We start from the raw sequence: 17,242 nt of genomic DNA on the forward strand, positions 1-17,242 counted from the left end.
CACATTTTGAATATTTAATTTCCACAGTTATTGATCAAGAAAAAAAGATACGGTTCATTCACCAAACATTGACCATGCAAACATGGTCAGCAGAAATGTAAAAGGTAGTGCACAAAGATATTAACTAATTAACTCAACAAATAGTTTAATGTATTGTACGAAAAAGTAAAAAACATAATACGACAACTTATCCCAATAAAAAAATGTAATCTATATTTGAAATTGACACTTCGCTACAGGAACTAACCCAACAGCTATTAAAAATATGATTTTGGAATTTTAGTTTTGAGTATAAAATTCACAAAATGGATTCTATATTGTATTATTCTTTGTAATTATTCTAATAATTCAACTTTAAGACAGCATTTGAAACCAACAAACATCTGCTAGAGAAAACACTAATTTGTGTAATTGGACTATTAATATAAAACCTTTATATACTGTAGCTACTGCAGTGTTATTTTAGAATCATTGAGATGATAATATCGTTTTTCTAAATATTTAATTATTATTTTTTAAATATTTTGTTTTAATTTTAATTTAAGTTGAGTAATTTTGTTGTTTTGTCTATATATATGTCTATATAGTTTTTATTTCAGTTTTAGTTGTTTTAGTATCATTTTAATATCAAGTTAGACTAAATGAAAATAAAAAAATGTTGCCTTGGCAACTAGCTGTAATAAAAAAGAGTTCCCTTTCAAACGCTCTCTCCCGTTGCGCTATGGGGAAACTCCTACTCTGAAACTGAAGCCTGATTTGATCACGCTCGTGTAGCTGCACGAACCAATGGCGCTTCAAGCCACCAAAAGGGGTGGAGCCGACTGCTATGTAAGTCAGCTCTAAACGCCATTTCGTCAGAGTGTTTCTCCTTCAGTGGCAAAGGCAATCTTATTCAATTCAGTGTTTTCTTTTGACCTTCAGTCTGCGTTCATTGGCTGTGTGAATATCCTCGTCTCCTGGTTTGATCTTGAACTCGCCTTTGGACCATTCATCAAAAACCTGATAAAGATATTTTTAAATACCTCAGTTATTCATAATTTGTGACAATAAATTAAAATGTCTGATAACTCTTTTCGCAATATTTCCAGCCATATTGGGGAGACCGGTGTTAGTTGCCAATAGAGCTATATCTCAGGAGCTCACCGTTATTATAGTTAACCAAAACTAAAACCAAACTAAAACTTAAAATTAAATTAAATAAAAACACTCCAGTTACCTAAGTAACTGGAGTGTTTTTATTTAATTTAATTTTAAGTTTTAGTTTGGTTTTAGTTTTGGTTAACTATAATAACGGTGAGCTCCTGAGATATAGCTCTATTGGCAACTAACACCGGTCTCCCCAATATGGCTGGAAATATTGCGAAAAGAGTTATCAGACATTTTAATTTATTGTCACAAATTATGAATAACTGAGGTATTTAAAAATATCTTTATCAGGTTTTTGATGAATGGTCCAAAGGCGAGTTCAAGATCAAACCAGGAGACGAGGATATTCACACAGCCAATGAACGCAGACTGAAGGTCAAAAGAAAACACTGAATTGATAAGAAGATATTTTATCAGTTCACCGTGTGGTGTAGGTTATAATTCTGAATAATTCAATGTTCATGTCTTCTTTTAAAGGAATTTATTGGTGATCCAGCTGGAAAGCTTCACACAGGCAGGAGCAGAAATGATCAGGTTTAAATTTAATTCGATTTAATTTGTCACATGATATTTACAGGCATACAGGCTTTTGACCAAACTCTTTCCATTTGTTGGATAGGTTGCAACAGATACGCGGCTCTGGCTACGGGACGCTATTAACACTCTGAAAGAACTAGCTTTGCAGCTCATCAGCACTATGGTGGAAAGAGCTGCAGTGTAAGATTGCTCACTATGTTCACATCATCTTACTAATGTACAATTACCAAACACGCCCATTCCAAACTATTTTCCATGGTCCATCCAGAGAGATTGAAATCCTGTGCCCTGGATACACTCACATGCAGAGGGCCCAGCCAATCAGATGGAGTCACTGGATCCTCAGGTGCATTTTAGGAGAATTCTATCTTAATTATATTTTACTCGAGGTGAGGCAACAGTAAATTGTGAAGTGTTCACAGTGTTAAGTGTTGTGATCTTGTATATATGGACTTGTTGATACATACATCTGGTCATAACTGATCAGTGTTCATCGTTTCTTGCAGTCATGCAGTGGCACTAAGCAGAGATGTTGAACGGCTGGAGGACATCAGGAAACATGTTAACGTGATGCCCCTTGGAAGGTTAGTTTTGTGTATATGCAATACTGAAATGTTTTTAAAAGAATTCTCTTTTGCTTAGTAAGGTTGAATTTATTTAATCAGAAATACAGTAAAAACAGTAATATTTTAAAATATTATTACAATTTAAAGTAACTATTTTGTATTTGAATATATTTTAAAATGCTATTTATTCCTGTGATGGCAAAGTTGAATTTTCAGCATCATTACGCCAGTCTTCAGTGTCACATAGTCCTTCAGAAATCATTGTAGTATGCTGATTTGGTGCTCAAGAAACATTTCTTATTATTTTCAATGTTAAAAACACTACTGCAATATATATGTGTGGAAGCTGTGATACATTTTTTCTTGATTATTTAATAATGTAAGGTTCAAAAGAACAGCATTTGAAATACAAATCTTTGATAATTTATCATTATAGATGCATTTACTGTCCTTTGTGAATGCATCCTGACTAAATAATAGTTTTAAGTTTACAGAAAAAGTCTTACTGACCCTAAACGTTTGAACAGTACTGCGCACACTTTTATTTTTGAGATACATTGATATATGATATATATTTATTTGCCTTGCAGTGGAGCCATTGCTGGGAATCCCTTCAACATTGACAGAGAACTTCTTCGCCAAGGTTGATGACATTTGTTTTCCCATATAAGTAATGATTCATGAAGTGTGTTCCTATGATATATGTTTGTGTATATAGGTCAAACTGGTCAGCTATTTACATTTTTTTTTTTTTTTTCACTCCAAAGAACTAAAATTTGATAGTATCAGCATTAACAGCATGGATGCTACCGGACAAAGAGATTTCGTTGGTATGTATAATCATGCTGCAAACTTTACAGGTCATCAGTATCCCTTGTAATTAAAGGGATGATTCATACAAAAATTCTGATGACAATTCTGTCGTCATTTACTCACCCTCAATTTGTTCCAAACCTGTATGACTTTCATTCTTCTGTGGAACACAAAAGAAGATCATTCGAAAAATTTTGGTCCATTAAATAAAAGTCAGTGGTCACCAAAACTTTGGTTACCAACATTGTTCACAATATCTTCATTTATATTCCATAGAATAAAGAAAGTCATACAGATTTAAAACAACATGAGGGAAAGTAAATGATCAAATGATTTGGGTGAATAGTGTGTTTAACTGAATGTGTTTGTGTATATTTTTGGACAGCTGAGTTTCTCTTCTGGGCATCAATGTGTCTCACACACCTCAGCAAGATGGCAGAGGATCTGATTTTATACAGTACAAAGGAGTTCTCCTTCATTACTCTGACTGATGCTTACAGGTGAGGACAGCACATGATTTATAATGGGAAGTGACAGCAGTGGTCAATCTTGAAAACATAATTTAAAAAAAAAATCATTCAAATTTTCTGTGACTGTGCATATGCCCTTGACATATAAAAGCTGTAGGTCTGACCTGGGTCTTGTTCCAATCCCATTCCTGTCACTGCTCTACTTGTAATAAATGCAAAAATCACAAAAATAAAATTCATCAAAGAATCCTGAAAAAACTGAATCATTGAACGGTTTCCACAAAAATATTAACCTGCACAACTGTTTTCTTAATTTATAATAAGAAGAAATGTTTCTTGAACAGCAAATCAGCACATTAGACTGATTTCTGGAGGATCATGGGACACTGAAGACTGGAGTAATGGCTGCTAAAAATTCAGCTTTGCCATCACAGGAATAAAATACATTTTTAAATATATTAACATATAAAACAGTCATTTTTAAAGTTCTAATAATATTTCACAATATTACTGTTTTACTGTATTTCTAATTGAATAAATGAAGCCTTGGTGAGCATAAGAGTGTTTCGAAATCAAGAACGTGTCTTGCCCCAAAATACATCATAATGTCAAAGCAGACAGAAATCATTAATTTGAAGCCCTTGGGTTAACAGTACAGTATTTTCCTTACATTACTACCATGTTCTGCATTATTTTCACCCCACTTGTCACGTATGCACATTTCCATCATGAAACTGAAGGAGTTGCTAACTTGAGCTTTAGGCAGAGTTGCACATTAATTAATTCAATTACTTTTATGGTACAGTTGCCAAGAAATCTCAGTGAGTACACATGTACCTGCTCACGCCATCACAAATTCTCCATTGTTTGAGCAAATCAATTTTCTTCCCAATACTATAATTCTTTATGGCCTGTGAAATGTTCGGCCTGTTAACATGAACTGATTTAACTTTATTAACCACAAACTGGTTGCTGCACAGCCAGTACTGACCTTAGTTAAATAGTAATTGTTCACTCAGAAATAATTATTGCCTATTTATTAACAACATTATCATGTTCAGAAAAGCTGACTATCTGCCATGTAGTGCAGGATTCAGTGTGTTTTCTTAATTGGTGGATGATACTCAACACAGTGGCATACATATACTGTGAACACGAGCTGGCTGATGTGTACTGAGGGATTTGATCCATTTCTGCTTTGTATGTGTGCCTAGTGTGTGTAGTTAATCAGTGCTGTTGTGTTTGTGTTTGCGAGAGCAGCACTGGGAGCAGTTTAATGCCTCAGAAGAAGAACGCAGACAGCCTGGAGCTCATCCGCAGCAAAGCAGGACGAGTGTTTGGCAGAGTAAGATACAGCACTGACTAATGAAACCAACCCGAGACACCAATACTAGTCTTATGATTACGATTAATCAGATGGGAAATTGAATAATTAGTACTAGGGCTGTTAGTTTAGTTGCTATTCATTTAGGGATGCACTATATACAGTAATGGTACCTTATCAGTTATCGACTAATGGATATTTAATAGTGCATGTTTTTTTCTCCTCTTTTTAAATTTAGATTAACTTCAGTCATCCAACTCTCTCTTAAAGTTAATCTTTGCAAACATGAATGATTTAATAATGCTGTTAAATATCACTTTTAGCAAATCCAAAGTAATTATTCATTTTTCAGAGTGTGCTTAATGTTATGATGCCTAAATTTACTTTTTAATATTTTATTTTTTTATTTATTTAGACAAAATAGTATAATATTTTACTATAGACTATTTATCGGTTATCGGCAATATTAAACATAATTATTTAATACAATTAATATAAATTAGTATAGTTAACCGACAAAATAGTATAATATTTTAATATCACCCATTTATTAGTTATCGGACATAACAAAAAAAAAATTGCCTTATTGGCTAGAATTTTCTTATATCAGTATTTTAAATATTATTTAATAAAATGAAAAAAGTAGCATACTTAACAGACAAATAGTGTAATATTTGAATAATAATATTTTAATATCACATAACATGAAATTAATTGTCTAATTGACCAGAATTTTCATATCAGTGCATACCTAATTTAATTATAAGAAAATACTATTACAAATATTTAAAATAATAGTAATATTATAATATTAAAATACAAATATTTTATATACTTTTATCTAATTAAAATTTCATTGTAATACAGTGTGCAGGGTTTCTGATGACTCTTAAGGGCTTACCCAGCACATACAACAAAGACCTACAGGTATGCCAAATATGCCAAAATATGCCAAAATATGATCATTTTATTTTAAAACATTTTCTGAATATATGTTTTGTCACTGCAGGAGGATAAGGAGGCCATGTTCGACACATATGATACAGTACACGCTGTGCTGCAGGTGGCAACAGGCGTCATTTCAACTCTAAAGGTGAGAGGTGGGTTATAACACGTTAATGTTGTTTTGTCATGGACAATGACAATAAAAAAAAACTGTTACTCCAGTTAAACCGTAAGTAGGGGAAATGATGAATGAGAAGCAGACGTGTTTGAACATGTCGCAATCCATTGTCAGTCTAAAATGTGAGCAGTATAAAGAATTGTTGTTGTTTCATTTCCTTTTTTATTCATTGTTGAGCAGTAGATCTTAGGCACTGGTACTTTTCCATTCCTCAGGTCAACCAACCAGCGATGGAAGGGGCCCTCAGCCCAGATATGCTGGCCACTGATCTTGCCTACCATCTGGTCAGAAAGGGAGTAAGTCCATCAATCCATCAACTTACAGTTTTACGATTCCGCATGTCAGTAGAGCTGAATGAAATCTGATACATATACATATATATCAAAGATGCCTTTCAGAGAAGCCCACAGTTGTGCTGGGAAAGCCGTTTATATTGCTGAATCTAAGAACATCCATCTGTCCCAAATCACTGTAGAGGACCTTCAAACTGTCAGGTCAGCAGTCACATTCAAACTAAAGGGACATCTAACAGTATCGGAAATGTTTTTATTTGGATTTTTTTTATTGATTTGTTTTTTCTTTATCTCCAGCCCTTTGTTTGACAAGGACGTTTCTTCAGTGTGGGACTACAACAGAAGTGTTGAACAGTACAGCGCCCCTGGTGGCACGGCTAGGAGTAGCGTCACAGCTCAGATTGAGCACTTCAGAACCTGGTTACAGGCACAAAAACAGAAACCATAGTCTCATTTCTGCAAGGGTCAGTAGTAGGTACTCTTTCAAAGATGAATTTGGCATGTTTTGCCTGCATGTTACATATAAAGATTTCATTTTCATTTTGAACCAATGGAAGTTTATATGACAAATAATATTTACAATTAAATATAATTGCAATTAAATGAAGAATTTGTTTAGTCACTTCATTTGAACTTTTATTAACATCTTTGGACACATTATGTACAACTTAAACCCCACATGCCCTGCACAATTTGTTTTACATGTTTGTATCAAGTTTAATCATCAAATCATAGCCATATGAATTACAGGAGAAACATAAGAACATTAAACATTAAACAACAGTAAAAATTGGCATTCGCAGGCCTGGGAAATCATGAACATTTTCTAAAAGGTCGTAAGTAATGGAAAAGTCAATGAAATGTACATAGTGAGACAATCTTAATGGAGGATCAGAAAGCTTCAAATGAGCCACATTCAAATCTCAAGCTATTTTGTATTTTTTAAGACTTTTATATACAAGTATAATTATTGGTACATATAAATATAAATGGAAGTCCTTCCCAGCAATATATATATATATATATATATATATATATGATTATTAAAATTAATATTTTAAATACAGTAATGAACAACCAAAAAAAGGAATGGAAAACAGATGGGAATCCTGAAATAATCAAAGCCAGATAAAGCTGCCACAACTGAAGGACAATATCCCAAGACATGAAAAGAGGTACCAGTGAGACAATTAATAGTTGTGAACACAGAAAATAACTAAGAAATGTTTTCTCCATTGTCAAGTTTCACCGCTTTAGCACAGAGATCCATCCCAGTACCTTCAGTTCAGTGCTCAGAAGATTGATTAGCTGTACTTTGTTTCTGGAAGTTCGATACAGAACATCCTGTGTTAAAAGAGACGCGTTCTTTACCATTCAATTAAAACACCTTTGTTGTCCAAAAACACAAAAGAGGCACAGAAACAGGGTGATTAGATTGGGCAGGACACACAGACTGTGAGCTGGCACTGATGTGTACACAACTCGTCCATTCAGATTCTGCACAGGACGGAATATTCCAGTCATTGGTTTTTCTGTTCCGAATAACAGCTGTTTATCCACTGACATCAGCTAAAGCAAGAAAAGAAAGATGGCCAAAAGGATCAGTGCATGTGAATTTAAATCTGTCTTTCCATAATCATATGCTTAAGGCAAGGCACTATAGGTACACTAAAGGGTTTAGCTAATAGAAATCACAATACTTTTCATAGTTGATTAATCACAGTACATCAAGATAATTTTGTTTTACAAGTTTTCTGAAATGTTATGTTTAAATATGCAAATGAACCATTATCTAATTAAATATGCACTCATTTGCACATTGGATAAAGCCAGTTCATTTTGTTGACATAATCAGAGGTAAAGGTTTTACAGAGGGGATTTTTGACATCTCTTTTTAACAGACCATAAACCAGAAAATACTGCAAGAAAAAAAATTCACTGTGTTTTTAGGAATAAATGTAATATATATCTAACGACTGATGTATGAACAAACATCTGTGTAAAAATCCTATGAATATAGATAGGAATAGGAAAGTTTGATATAAGTTATAAGTAAGTTTGACATGACTAATTTTGAGAAAACAAGCTTTAAATGTATGTATTGGAATAAAAATTTACAGATACAAATAATTAAAATGTAATAAAATAACATGTAAATTAAACACTTAAATTCTTAAAGAAGACATGTTATGGAAGAAAAATGATGTTGCCTATAGTGTCTTGCTTTAATTCTAAATTCAGATACGGGTGATTGTAATCAGTGTTGACTAACATCTTGATCACAGTCTGGTTTATGCGTAAAAGAAAAAGTCTCTCTGTACCTGATTTTTGCTTATGGGCAGACTCTGTTGGAAGACCGTCCACACAACGGCCTGGTCACAGCCTGGTGTGGTCAAGGAACCCGAGTACCGATAGTAGTTCAGTTTATTGGCTTGAGGGATGATGTCAGTCAGTCTAAAATCTTCAATTTCACAGCTGTTTCCTTTTGATCACATTGGGTAACATGGAACCACAATGCAGAATGCAAAACATGTTGAATAGATAAACTAATAAAAAATAAGCAACTCAGTCCCCAAAAAATATCATGTAATCTGATAATGACTCGCCTTCATATCGGACTTTTCCTAAAGCTTCTATGACTCTGTCCAACTGTTTGTTTTGCCCAGAAGTCACCTAAAAGCAGGATGGCAAAAGTCAGGTATTAATACAGACATCAATTTAGTAAAGGAATTTTTACCTAAAATGGCTTCGTTATGAATGAGGGCTGGGGCTGTCAAAACCAAAATGATGAAAAGGTAATATGAAATGTCATAAAAGTAGTCCACATGACTCCTGCACTATATATATATATATACACTGTATGTGTGTGTGTGTGTGTATATATATATATATATATATATAAAACATTGTACGGGGTTGATCTGGAAATTATTCAGTGTAAATCTTTACATCTCCACTGCACATTCATGTGATTGGCGCACATTCATGTGATTCACATTGATTTGTTCATTAAATTATTTTTTTTTTAGCTTGAAAGTACTGGTCTTCATTCACTTTTATTATATGGAAATATGGACATTCACGGAAAACATTTTGACTTATGGAACAATGTTAGTTATTTTAATTTGGAATAAACTAATAAAATATATACTGTGTATCTGTCTTGACAACTCTCAGGGATTGGCATGGTAATGTACATTGTGTAATGTATTTGGTCTTGGCGGAATAGATCTGCTACGCTGCTGCTGCGGCAAAGCAAGTACCGAGACTTGCTACTGTCAATACATCCACAACATGCTGCTGTGAGCATGTAAGAAATATTGCTGCTGCAAACATAACATACATGAAATAACCCCATATAGCATACATGAATCACCTCGTAGTAGATCTATACAGGTGGAGCTGGGGAAGGTGGAGGGTTCCTGAAGCAAGTTGCAACTGCTACAGCAAGCACTAGTCATATATTTGAATGTTGACCAGCGAGCTCATTGGCTACCGATACAGGAGAGAACCAATCAGCTGTGCCATGTGATAATGATGTCATTAGGTCAGACTGTGTTAGACCTATAAGACTGCGCCATCTAGAGTTTCATACCAGAACTCTGTGTGTGTATATACAGTATATATATATATATATATAAACCTTTAAACTTGTTTTATTTTAGCTAGTTGCCAAGGCAACCGTTCTTATTTTCATTTAGTTTAACTTGAACTAAAATAATTAAAATAAAAATTAATGAAAATTATATAAACATTTTAAAAAATAAAATAATAAAAAGGACAAAATATACAACAAAACTATTAAAACTTTAACTGAAATTAAAATGAAAACAAAACAAAAAATAAAAACAAAAACGAATTCAAAATATTAATAAAAACTATAATAGTATCTCAATTATATAAAATAGAACTGTTTGTGTGCTATCAGTTTAAGAGTTTGTGTTCAGATAATTTTCTCACAAAAATGTTTTTAGGTATGAGATATGAAATATCACAAAGGCATCAGTACCTCAAAAAAGAAGCCAAGTGCTGCCACCCCTGTGGAGTCATTTAGAGCCTCTCCCAAGCTGCCATACTTTTCTTTAATGTGAACAATATGGAGCTGGGGGACAAAATGCATAATTAATACCCATCATAATGTAACTTGAAGAAAAGAATAGGCTTTTTAGCTTTTTATTGTACATATATGTTTGATAGTGACATGGACTCTCACCTCCATGGGATATCGCTCCCCGTCCACAGAGTGCTCTGAGCCCTGGCTGCCGTTCTCTCCCCAGTGCAGGTGGAACTGGACGGCCTTGTATGTGGCTGGCAGACCTCCACCACGGAGACGCACAGATTGAGGAAGTGTGAAGTGAGCTGGAAAGAAGCATGGAGCTTGTAATTATACTTAACTGTTACAATTACAAGATTTAAAAGGTAACGGAATTCGAAGTAAATCGGGTAAACTCAACTGAATTAAACTGAATGGATTTTTTTTAACTTAACCTCCTGAGAACCAGAAATAAAAAGCTTTGTGAATGTAGTATTTTTTCATGTCATTACATTGTTTAGAGCATAAGAAAAAAATGGTAAAATAACATTTTTGAACAAAAAGGAAAATTCATCATTTACTCACTCTCACGTTGTTCCAGAACTGTATGACTTTCTTTGTTCATGAAACACAAAAGAAGATGAAGTTAATGGGGACCAATGTTGTTGTTTCTTTGGACCCCATTGACTTTCACTGTATTTCTTCTTTTCTCCACAAATGAAAGGAAGTCGTGAATTTTCCAAGTTGTAAATAGATAATAAGATTATTGGAGTTATACCTTTTACAAGAAAATATTTCAGTCTTTCTACTTCCAAATCTATCTTTTTATGGTGATTTTAAAGGGATAGTTCACCCAAAAAGGAAAATTACCCCATGATTTAGCAGTTTGGCGTTCTAAATGTATAACCTATTATATTTCAAATAATTATACTATGGAATAATTATATGGACTATATTTTAAATAATTATATATTTTTGTGCAAGACATACAAGAATTTAATTTAGCATTTTGTCATTTCAAAATTTAGCCTCTTTTGTTTTGCTTAGAGCAGTCATTTACTCAACTATACTGCCAGACAGCCAGAGAGATACACAGCCAGATAGACAGTTAAATAGCCAGAGACCACCCAGCCAGCCGAATAGATGATAGATAGATAGACAGACAGACAGACAGACAGATAGATAGATCTTACCTGAGCAGAGTTCTAGAATCAACAGAACAGATGAGAGAGAGAGAATGGACTTCATGTCTACAATACAATACAAATCTCACTGCCTTGTGTGGCATGAACCCATTTTTATAGAGTAGCTAGAGGAAAGGAAGGAGGGGAGAGGGGGAGAGAGAGTTTTACAGGTAAGAGGTAAAATGACAGGTGTAGGGCAGCAAACTAGGGCAATTGAGGCCCTTGATGAGGACATTTAACTCTCACAACAACCTACGGCTAGTTGAACCTAGTGAAGTTTTCCCTGAGCTCTTGCTTAATGAGTTTGCTTTCTCAAACAGCCTGCAGAGGGCACTATTCCACAGAACTACTAGAGCATAAAACAAAACCTGTTTTTTATTTCTGTTGTAGGGCATGTCGTTTTAAGCACACTGTAAAGTTTGTCTTTGAAGACACACACATGCTTCAAACCCTCTGAGAAATGAACGAGAAATGAATCCTGGTTGTCAGTGAGCTACATACTGTATATCCATGGAGGAAATCATTTCAGTCCCTCCATGCAGGTGACTCAGAGTCTAATTAAGCATGTGGGGTGTCAGGACATGTTTGGACATTTTGACTTGAGTGAATGTTTTGAGAATGATGAATGATGTAGAACAAAGCGGCCTGTCTTGTTAACCATGTCTTGTTGCTTTGACACTGAAATCAGTTAGCACGACAAGCGTCTAATTAGAGATAAGGGAAAACAACAATGCTGCTTTCATAAATCACCCCAGCCTTTGTGAATGCACCCCATCCCTCTCTATTTCTTTGCCTCTTGCGATGCCGTCTTGGGCTTTTAAAGATGGGAAGCCTGCACTGTAAATTAAATTAATGTTAGCCCCCTCTCAATCATTCATCATTCCAATAAAATGACTGGAGCTGTTGTACTGCATCTTTAAAATGGAGAGACCTATTAAAAAGTCATTAAAGTCAACTCAGCATGAAGGTCTGCCCTGTCGAGCTTTAGCCAGCCAAAATGGAATGACTCCATTTTATGGACATCATATAGCATGGTCGTGCAATTATGAGTAAATTATGTGGAAGGTAAACAGTAGGCAGCAAAAGGACAGTAGAGAATTAAAGAAAGGACTTAAATATACTGTAGTGGTTCCCAGTTTTGATCTGTGCTGCCTCATTGACTCGTAACTCATTGTGGAGAATCAAAGATTAGAGCGTCTATTGCCATCACAGTACGAGGTACTTCAAGGCACAATATGTAAGATTTTTTTATTAAAATATCCAAAAACCACTAGAACAGTGTTATATATTTTGCTGACTTGTGTACTTACATTATCCCAAATGTTTCGAAGAATGTTTAAATCCAGAGAAATAAGCAATTTTAACTAGTGACACGGACCGTGTCCATATTGTTTCGCCTGCAAATGACGTCTTAACCCCTCGATTTCCGGTTTTGTTTTGTAGAAAACATGGAAAGACCAAAGACACTTTAGTACGTTGTGCGTTTTATTAGACCGGTGACGACCGCACAGAGTAGCATAATAACAGAACTTTCAAATGTATCTAGTATGATAAAACAGCACTGCTTTTTTTTCCCACATACGCATGACCGGAAGGAGCGGAAGCGGTGACTGTGGCATAATAAAAGCTCCACTGCTTTCGAGCCGTGTGTCGTGCTTGTTCAGCGGCCTTGTTTCACTTCGACAGCTTTCAGCCTCACCCTGCTTCATTCTACTACGTTAATAAATCATTAGCTCATCCATGAACATGATTTCTGCCCGAGTCCCGTCGGATTGCATCGGCTGTGGGGATGAAGACAACAACTTCCATGACTCCACACTACGTCACGGTGTCATCAAACTAGCCTTTGCCTCTTTGTTTATTTTGAATACGCGCCCTCTAGCGGCGAAAATTACATATTGTGCCTTTAAGAGATTCACTATATTTGTGTTTGCTGGTGTCACTATATTTGTAAGGACATCATATAGAAAAAAATGTGCAAAAATTTTACTTTTAGGGATGTGACAGCTTGTAATCTTAAAGATAAATGAAAAATATGATTTTTTCCCCCCAAAATTGTATGACTGTCTTTCTTCAGTGGAACGTAAAATAATGTATTTTTACAATGAATTGAAGAATGAATAATTTTGCCATTACCATTGCCGTCCATTCTATGGTCAAAAAATAAAAAGTCAATGGGAACTAAAACTGTTTATTAGTACCTTAATGTAGAAAGGCAGTAGGTTACTACAAAGTAGTAAGGTACTATATGAACCCCCTTAAGGTTACCTTCCCAGTGACAAGCTGTTGTAGCCCTAAAGGTCGGGTCACATTTACTGTTCACATTTAATCTATCCATCTGAATGGGAATCCACACAATTGGGAATTTTGTGTGAGAGCAAAAAGAATTCTCCATGCAGATTTCCCAAGGGTTTAAGTTGGTCATGCCACTCTGACCAACAATAAGGTGATTGGTATGCAAGTAACTTCCATGTGAGCTGTGCTTTATACTTCGTTGTCACGTTTGCTACTGTGAGGGAGCTGCAGAGCGAGAAACGAGGAGACGAGGAGTACATCAACAAGGAGACTTTAATTACATCCAGGGAACCAGGAAAACACACGTAGCAGGGGAGATTGATATATACAATACCGGACAAAGAAAACTATGAACAGGACACACTATAAATACACAAGACTAGAGGATGGGATGACGAGACACACCTGGAACTAGTGAAACCTAATTACACATGAGGGAAAACTGGGTCATCGAACACGTGGGGAGCAAAACACAAAACACGGAACAGAGTCTGACATTACTGGGGGGTGGGCGCTCTGGAGGCCTCTCAGGATAGGCTTACAGGGACGGACGGCCTGCAGGGCGGTACAGGCAGGCAGCTTGGGGAGCCATGGCGGAGCAGGCAGTTAAGGAGGCCATGGTGGAACAGGAAGCTCGGGGAGCCATGGCGGAGCAGACAGTTCAGGAAGCCATGGTGGAGCAGGGAGCTCGGGAAGCCTGGCCTCAGCACTCTGCCCAGCCTCCACGGACGGACCCCTAGTACTCCCCCCCCAAAAAAAAAAACCTTGGGGAGAATATCGTCTTTAGAGGCCCTCCGTAGGCCTAACTCGAGAACTGTGGCCCTCCCTGGGCTTGACTTGGGGACTGGAGCCCTCCCTGGGCTGGACGTGGGAACTGGAGCCCTTTCTGTGCTAGACTCGGGGATTGGAGCTCTCTCTGGGCTAAACTCTGGGACTGGAGCCCTCTCTGGACTAAACTCGAAGACTGGAGCCCTCTCTGGGCTAAACTCTGGGACTGGAGCTCTCTCTGGGCTAAACTCGGGGACTGGAGCCCTCTCTGGGCAAAACTCGGGGACTGGAGCCGACACTGGAGTGAGCCTAGGGATTAGAACCAACTGCCTTTTCCTCCTTAGATTCCTAGTTAGGTTCAGGGTGAATGGCATGGTCGGCGGACTTGACACTGGAGCGGCCGGTGGGCTTGACTGAGAAACGGACTTGACTTGTTTATAAGAAAACAAGGGAAAACAAAAACACGGGGAGAAGGGGCGCCGCTTACTGTTTGCGGGTCTGGAATTCTGTCACGTTTGCTACTGTGAGGGAGCACGGAGGGAGAAACGAGGAGACGAGGAATACATCAACAAGGAGACTTTAATTACATCCAGGGAACCAGGAAAACACACGTAGCAGGGAAGGTTGACATATACAATACCGGACGAAGAAATCTATGAACAGGACACACTATAAATACACAAGACTAGAGGATGGGATGACGAGACACATCTGGAACTAATGAAACCTAATTACACATGAGGGAAAACTGGGTCATGAAACACATGGGGAGCAAAACACAAAACACTGACCATATGCTGCGTCTCAGTGTGCCTGCTAATACTACTCCCTTAAAGTACTCTTTAGGTGAAGAAAAATACACAATTTTGAGTGTGTAGTAGAAGAGTAGGCAAGCTTTGGGACATACTATCACGTCACACAATTGCCACTCTGTCGCACCTGTTACCCTGTCACTGGAAACTGGCCTGTCAATCATCTTGTCACAGTTAACATCCTCCACATTTCATTTCATTTATCTTCCAACTGGATCACATTTACTGTTCACATTTAATCTATCCATCTGAATGGGAATCCACACAATTGGGAATTTTGTGTGAGAGCAAAAAGAATTCTCCATGCAGATTTCCCAAGGGTTTAAGTTGGTCATGCCACTCTGACCAACAATAAGGTGATTGGTATGCAAGTAACTTCCATGTGAGCTGTGCTTTATACTTCGTTGTCACGTTTGCTACTGTGAGGGAGCTGCAGAGCGAGAAACGAGGAGACGAGGAGTACATCAACAAGGAGACTTTAATTACATCCAGGGAACCAGGAAAACACACGTAGCAGGGGAGATTGATATATACAATACCGGACAAAGAAAACTATGAACAGGACACACTATAAATACACAAGACTAGAGGATGGGATGACGAGACACACCTGGAACTAGTGAAACCTAATTACACATGAGGGAAAACTGGGTCATCGAACACGTGGGGAGCAAAACACAAAACACGGAACAGAGTCTGACATTACTGGGGGGTGGGCGCTCTGGAGGCCTCTCAGGATAGGCTTACAGGGACGGACGGCCTGCAGGGCGGTACAGGCAGGCAGCTTGGGGAGCCATGGCGGAGCAGGCAGTTAAGGAGGCCATGGTGGAACAGGAAGCTCGGGGAGCCATGGCGGAGCAGACAGTTCAGGAAGCCATGGTGGAGCAGGGAGCTCGGGAAGCCTGGCCTCAGCACTCTGCCCAGCCTCCACGGACGGACCCCTAGTACTCCCCCCCCAAAAAAAAAAACCTTGGGGAGAATATCGTCTTTAGAGGCCCTCCGTAGGCCTAACTCGAGAACTGTGGCCCTCCCTGGGCTTGACTTGGGGACTGGAGCCCTCCCTGGGCTGGACGTGGGAACTGGAGCCCTTTCTGTGCTAGACTCGGGGATTGGAGCTCTCTCTGGGCTAAACTCTGGGACTGGAGCCCTCTCTGGACTAAACTCGAAGACTGGAGCCCTCTCTGGGCTAAACTCTGGGACTGGAGCTCTCTCTGGGCTAAACTCGGGGACTGGAGCTCTCTCTGGGCTAAACTCGGGGACTGGAGCCCTCTCTGGGCAAAACTCGGGGACTGGAGCCGACACTGGAGTGAGCCTAGGGATTAGAACCAACTGCCTTTTCCTCCTTAGATTCCTAGTTAGGTTCAGGGTGAATGGCATGGTCGGCGGACTTGACACTGGAGCGGCCGGTGGGCTTGACTGAGAAACGGACTTGACTTGTTTATAAGAAAACAAGGGAAAACAAAAACACGGGGAGAAGGGGCGCCGCTTACTGTTTGCGGGTCTGGAATTCTGTCACGTTTGCTACTGTGAGGGAGCACGGAGGGAGAAACGAGGAGACGAGGAATACATCAACAAGGAGACTTTAATTACATCCAGGGAACCAGGAAAACACACGTAGCAGGGAAGGTTGACATATACAATACCGGACGAAGAAATCTATGAACAGGACACACTATAAATACACAAGACTAGAGGATGGGATGACGAGACACATCTGGAACTAATGAAACCTAATTACACATGAGGGAAAACTGGGTCATGAAACACATGGGGAGCAAAACACAAAACACTGACCATATGCTGCGTCTCAGTGTGCCTGCTAATACTACTCCCTTAAAGTACTCTTTAGGTGAAGAAAAATACACAATTTTGAGTGTG

At 37.8% G+C, this 17,242-nt stretch overlaps 2 protein-coding genes across 2 annotated transcripts in view; one reads left to right on the top strand and one right to left on the bottom strand.

The window, feature by feature from the left end:
• Window positions 1-6,815, top strand: part of asl (argininosuccinate lyase) — a 9,749-nt gene extending 2,934 nt beyond the window's left edge. Inside the window, exons 5-17 of the mRNA XM_016257076.1 lie at window positions 1,624-1,680; window positions 1,766-1,863; window positions 1,952-2,029; window positions 2,190-2,267; window positions 2,840-2,892; window positions 3,017-3,079; window positions 3,448-3,562; window positions 4,793-4,877; window positions 5,724-5,783; window positions 5,866-5,949; window positions 6,195-6,275; window positions 6,367-6,473; window positions 6,570-6,815. Of these exons, the coding sequence (XP_016112562.1) occupies window positions 1,624-1,680; window positions 1,766-1,863; window positions 1,952-2,029; window positions 2,190-2,267; window positions 2,840-2,892; window positions 3,017-3,079; window positions 3,448-3,562; window positions 4,793-4,877; window positions 5,724-5,783; window positions 5,866-5,949; window positions 6,195-6,275; window positions 6,367-6,473; window positions 6,570-6,720 (1,110 nt within the window). The 3' untranslated portion in view covers window positions 6,721-6,815. The remainder of the gene's footprint in view (window positions 1-1,623; window positions 1,681-1,765; window positions 1,864-1,951; window positions 2,030-2,189; window positions 2,268-2,839; window positions 2,893-3,016; window positions 3,080-3,447; window positions 3,563-4,792; window positions 4,878-5,723; window positions 5,784-5,865; window positions 5,950-6,194; window positions 6,276-6,366; window positions 6,474-6,569) is intronic.
• A 548-nt stretch (window positions 6,816-7,363) lies between these two features.
• On the bottom strand, window positions 7,364-11,553 carry LOC107570806 (carbonic anhydrase 4-like). Its single transcript, XM_016257074.1, has 6 exons — window positions 11,499-11,553; window positions 10,486-10,631; window positions 10,282-10,374; window positions 8,879-8,945; window positions 8,594-8,754; window positions 7,364-7,841 (listed from the first exon to the last, which is right to left on the bottom strand). Exons 1-6 carry the CDS (start codon window positions 11,551-11,553, stop codon window positions 7,647-7,649), a joined length of 717 nt encoding a protein of 238 aa, XP_016112560.1. The 3' UTR covers window positions 7,364-7,646.
• Between the last annotated feature and the right edge of the window lie 5,689 nt (window positions 11,554-17,242).

This window comes from Sinocyclocheilus grahami, unplaced genomic scaffold (assembly GCF_001515645.1).
Source record: "Sinocyclocheilus grahami isolate Dianchi unplaced genomic scaffold, SAMN03320097.WGS_v1.1 scaffold1508.1, whole genome shotgun sequence".
Taxonomy (NCBI): domain Eukaryota; kingdom Metazoa; phylum Chordata; class Actinopteri; order Cypriniformes; family Cyprinidae; genus Sinocyclocheilus; species Sinocyclocheilus grahami.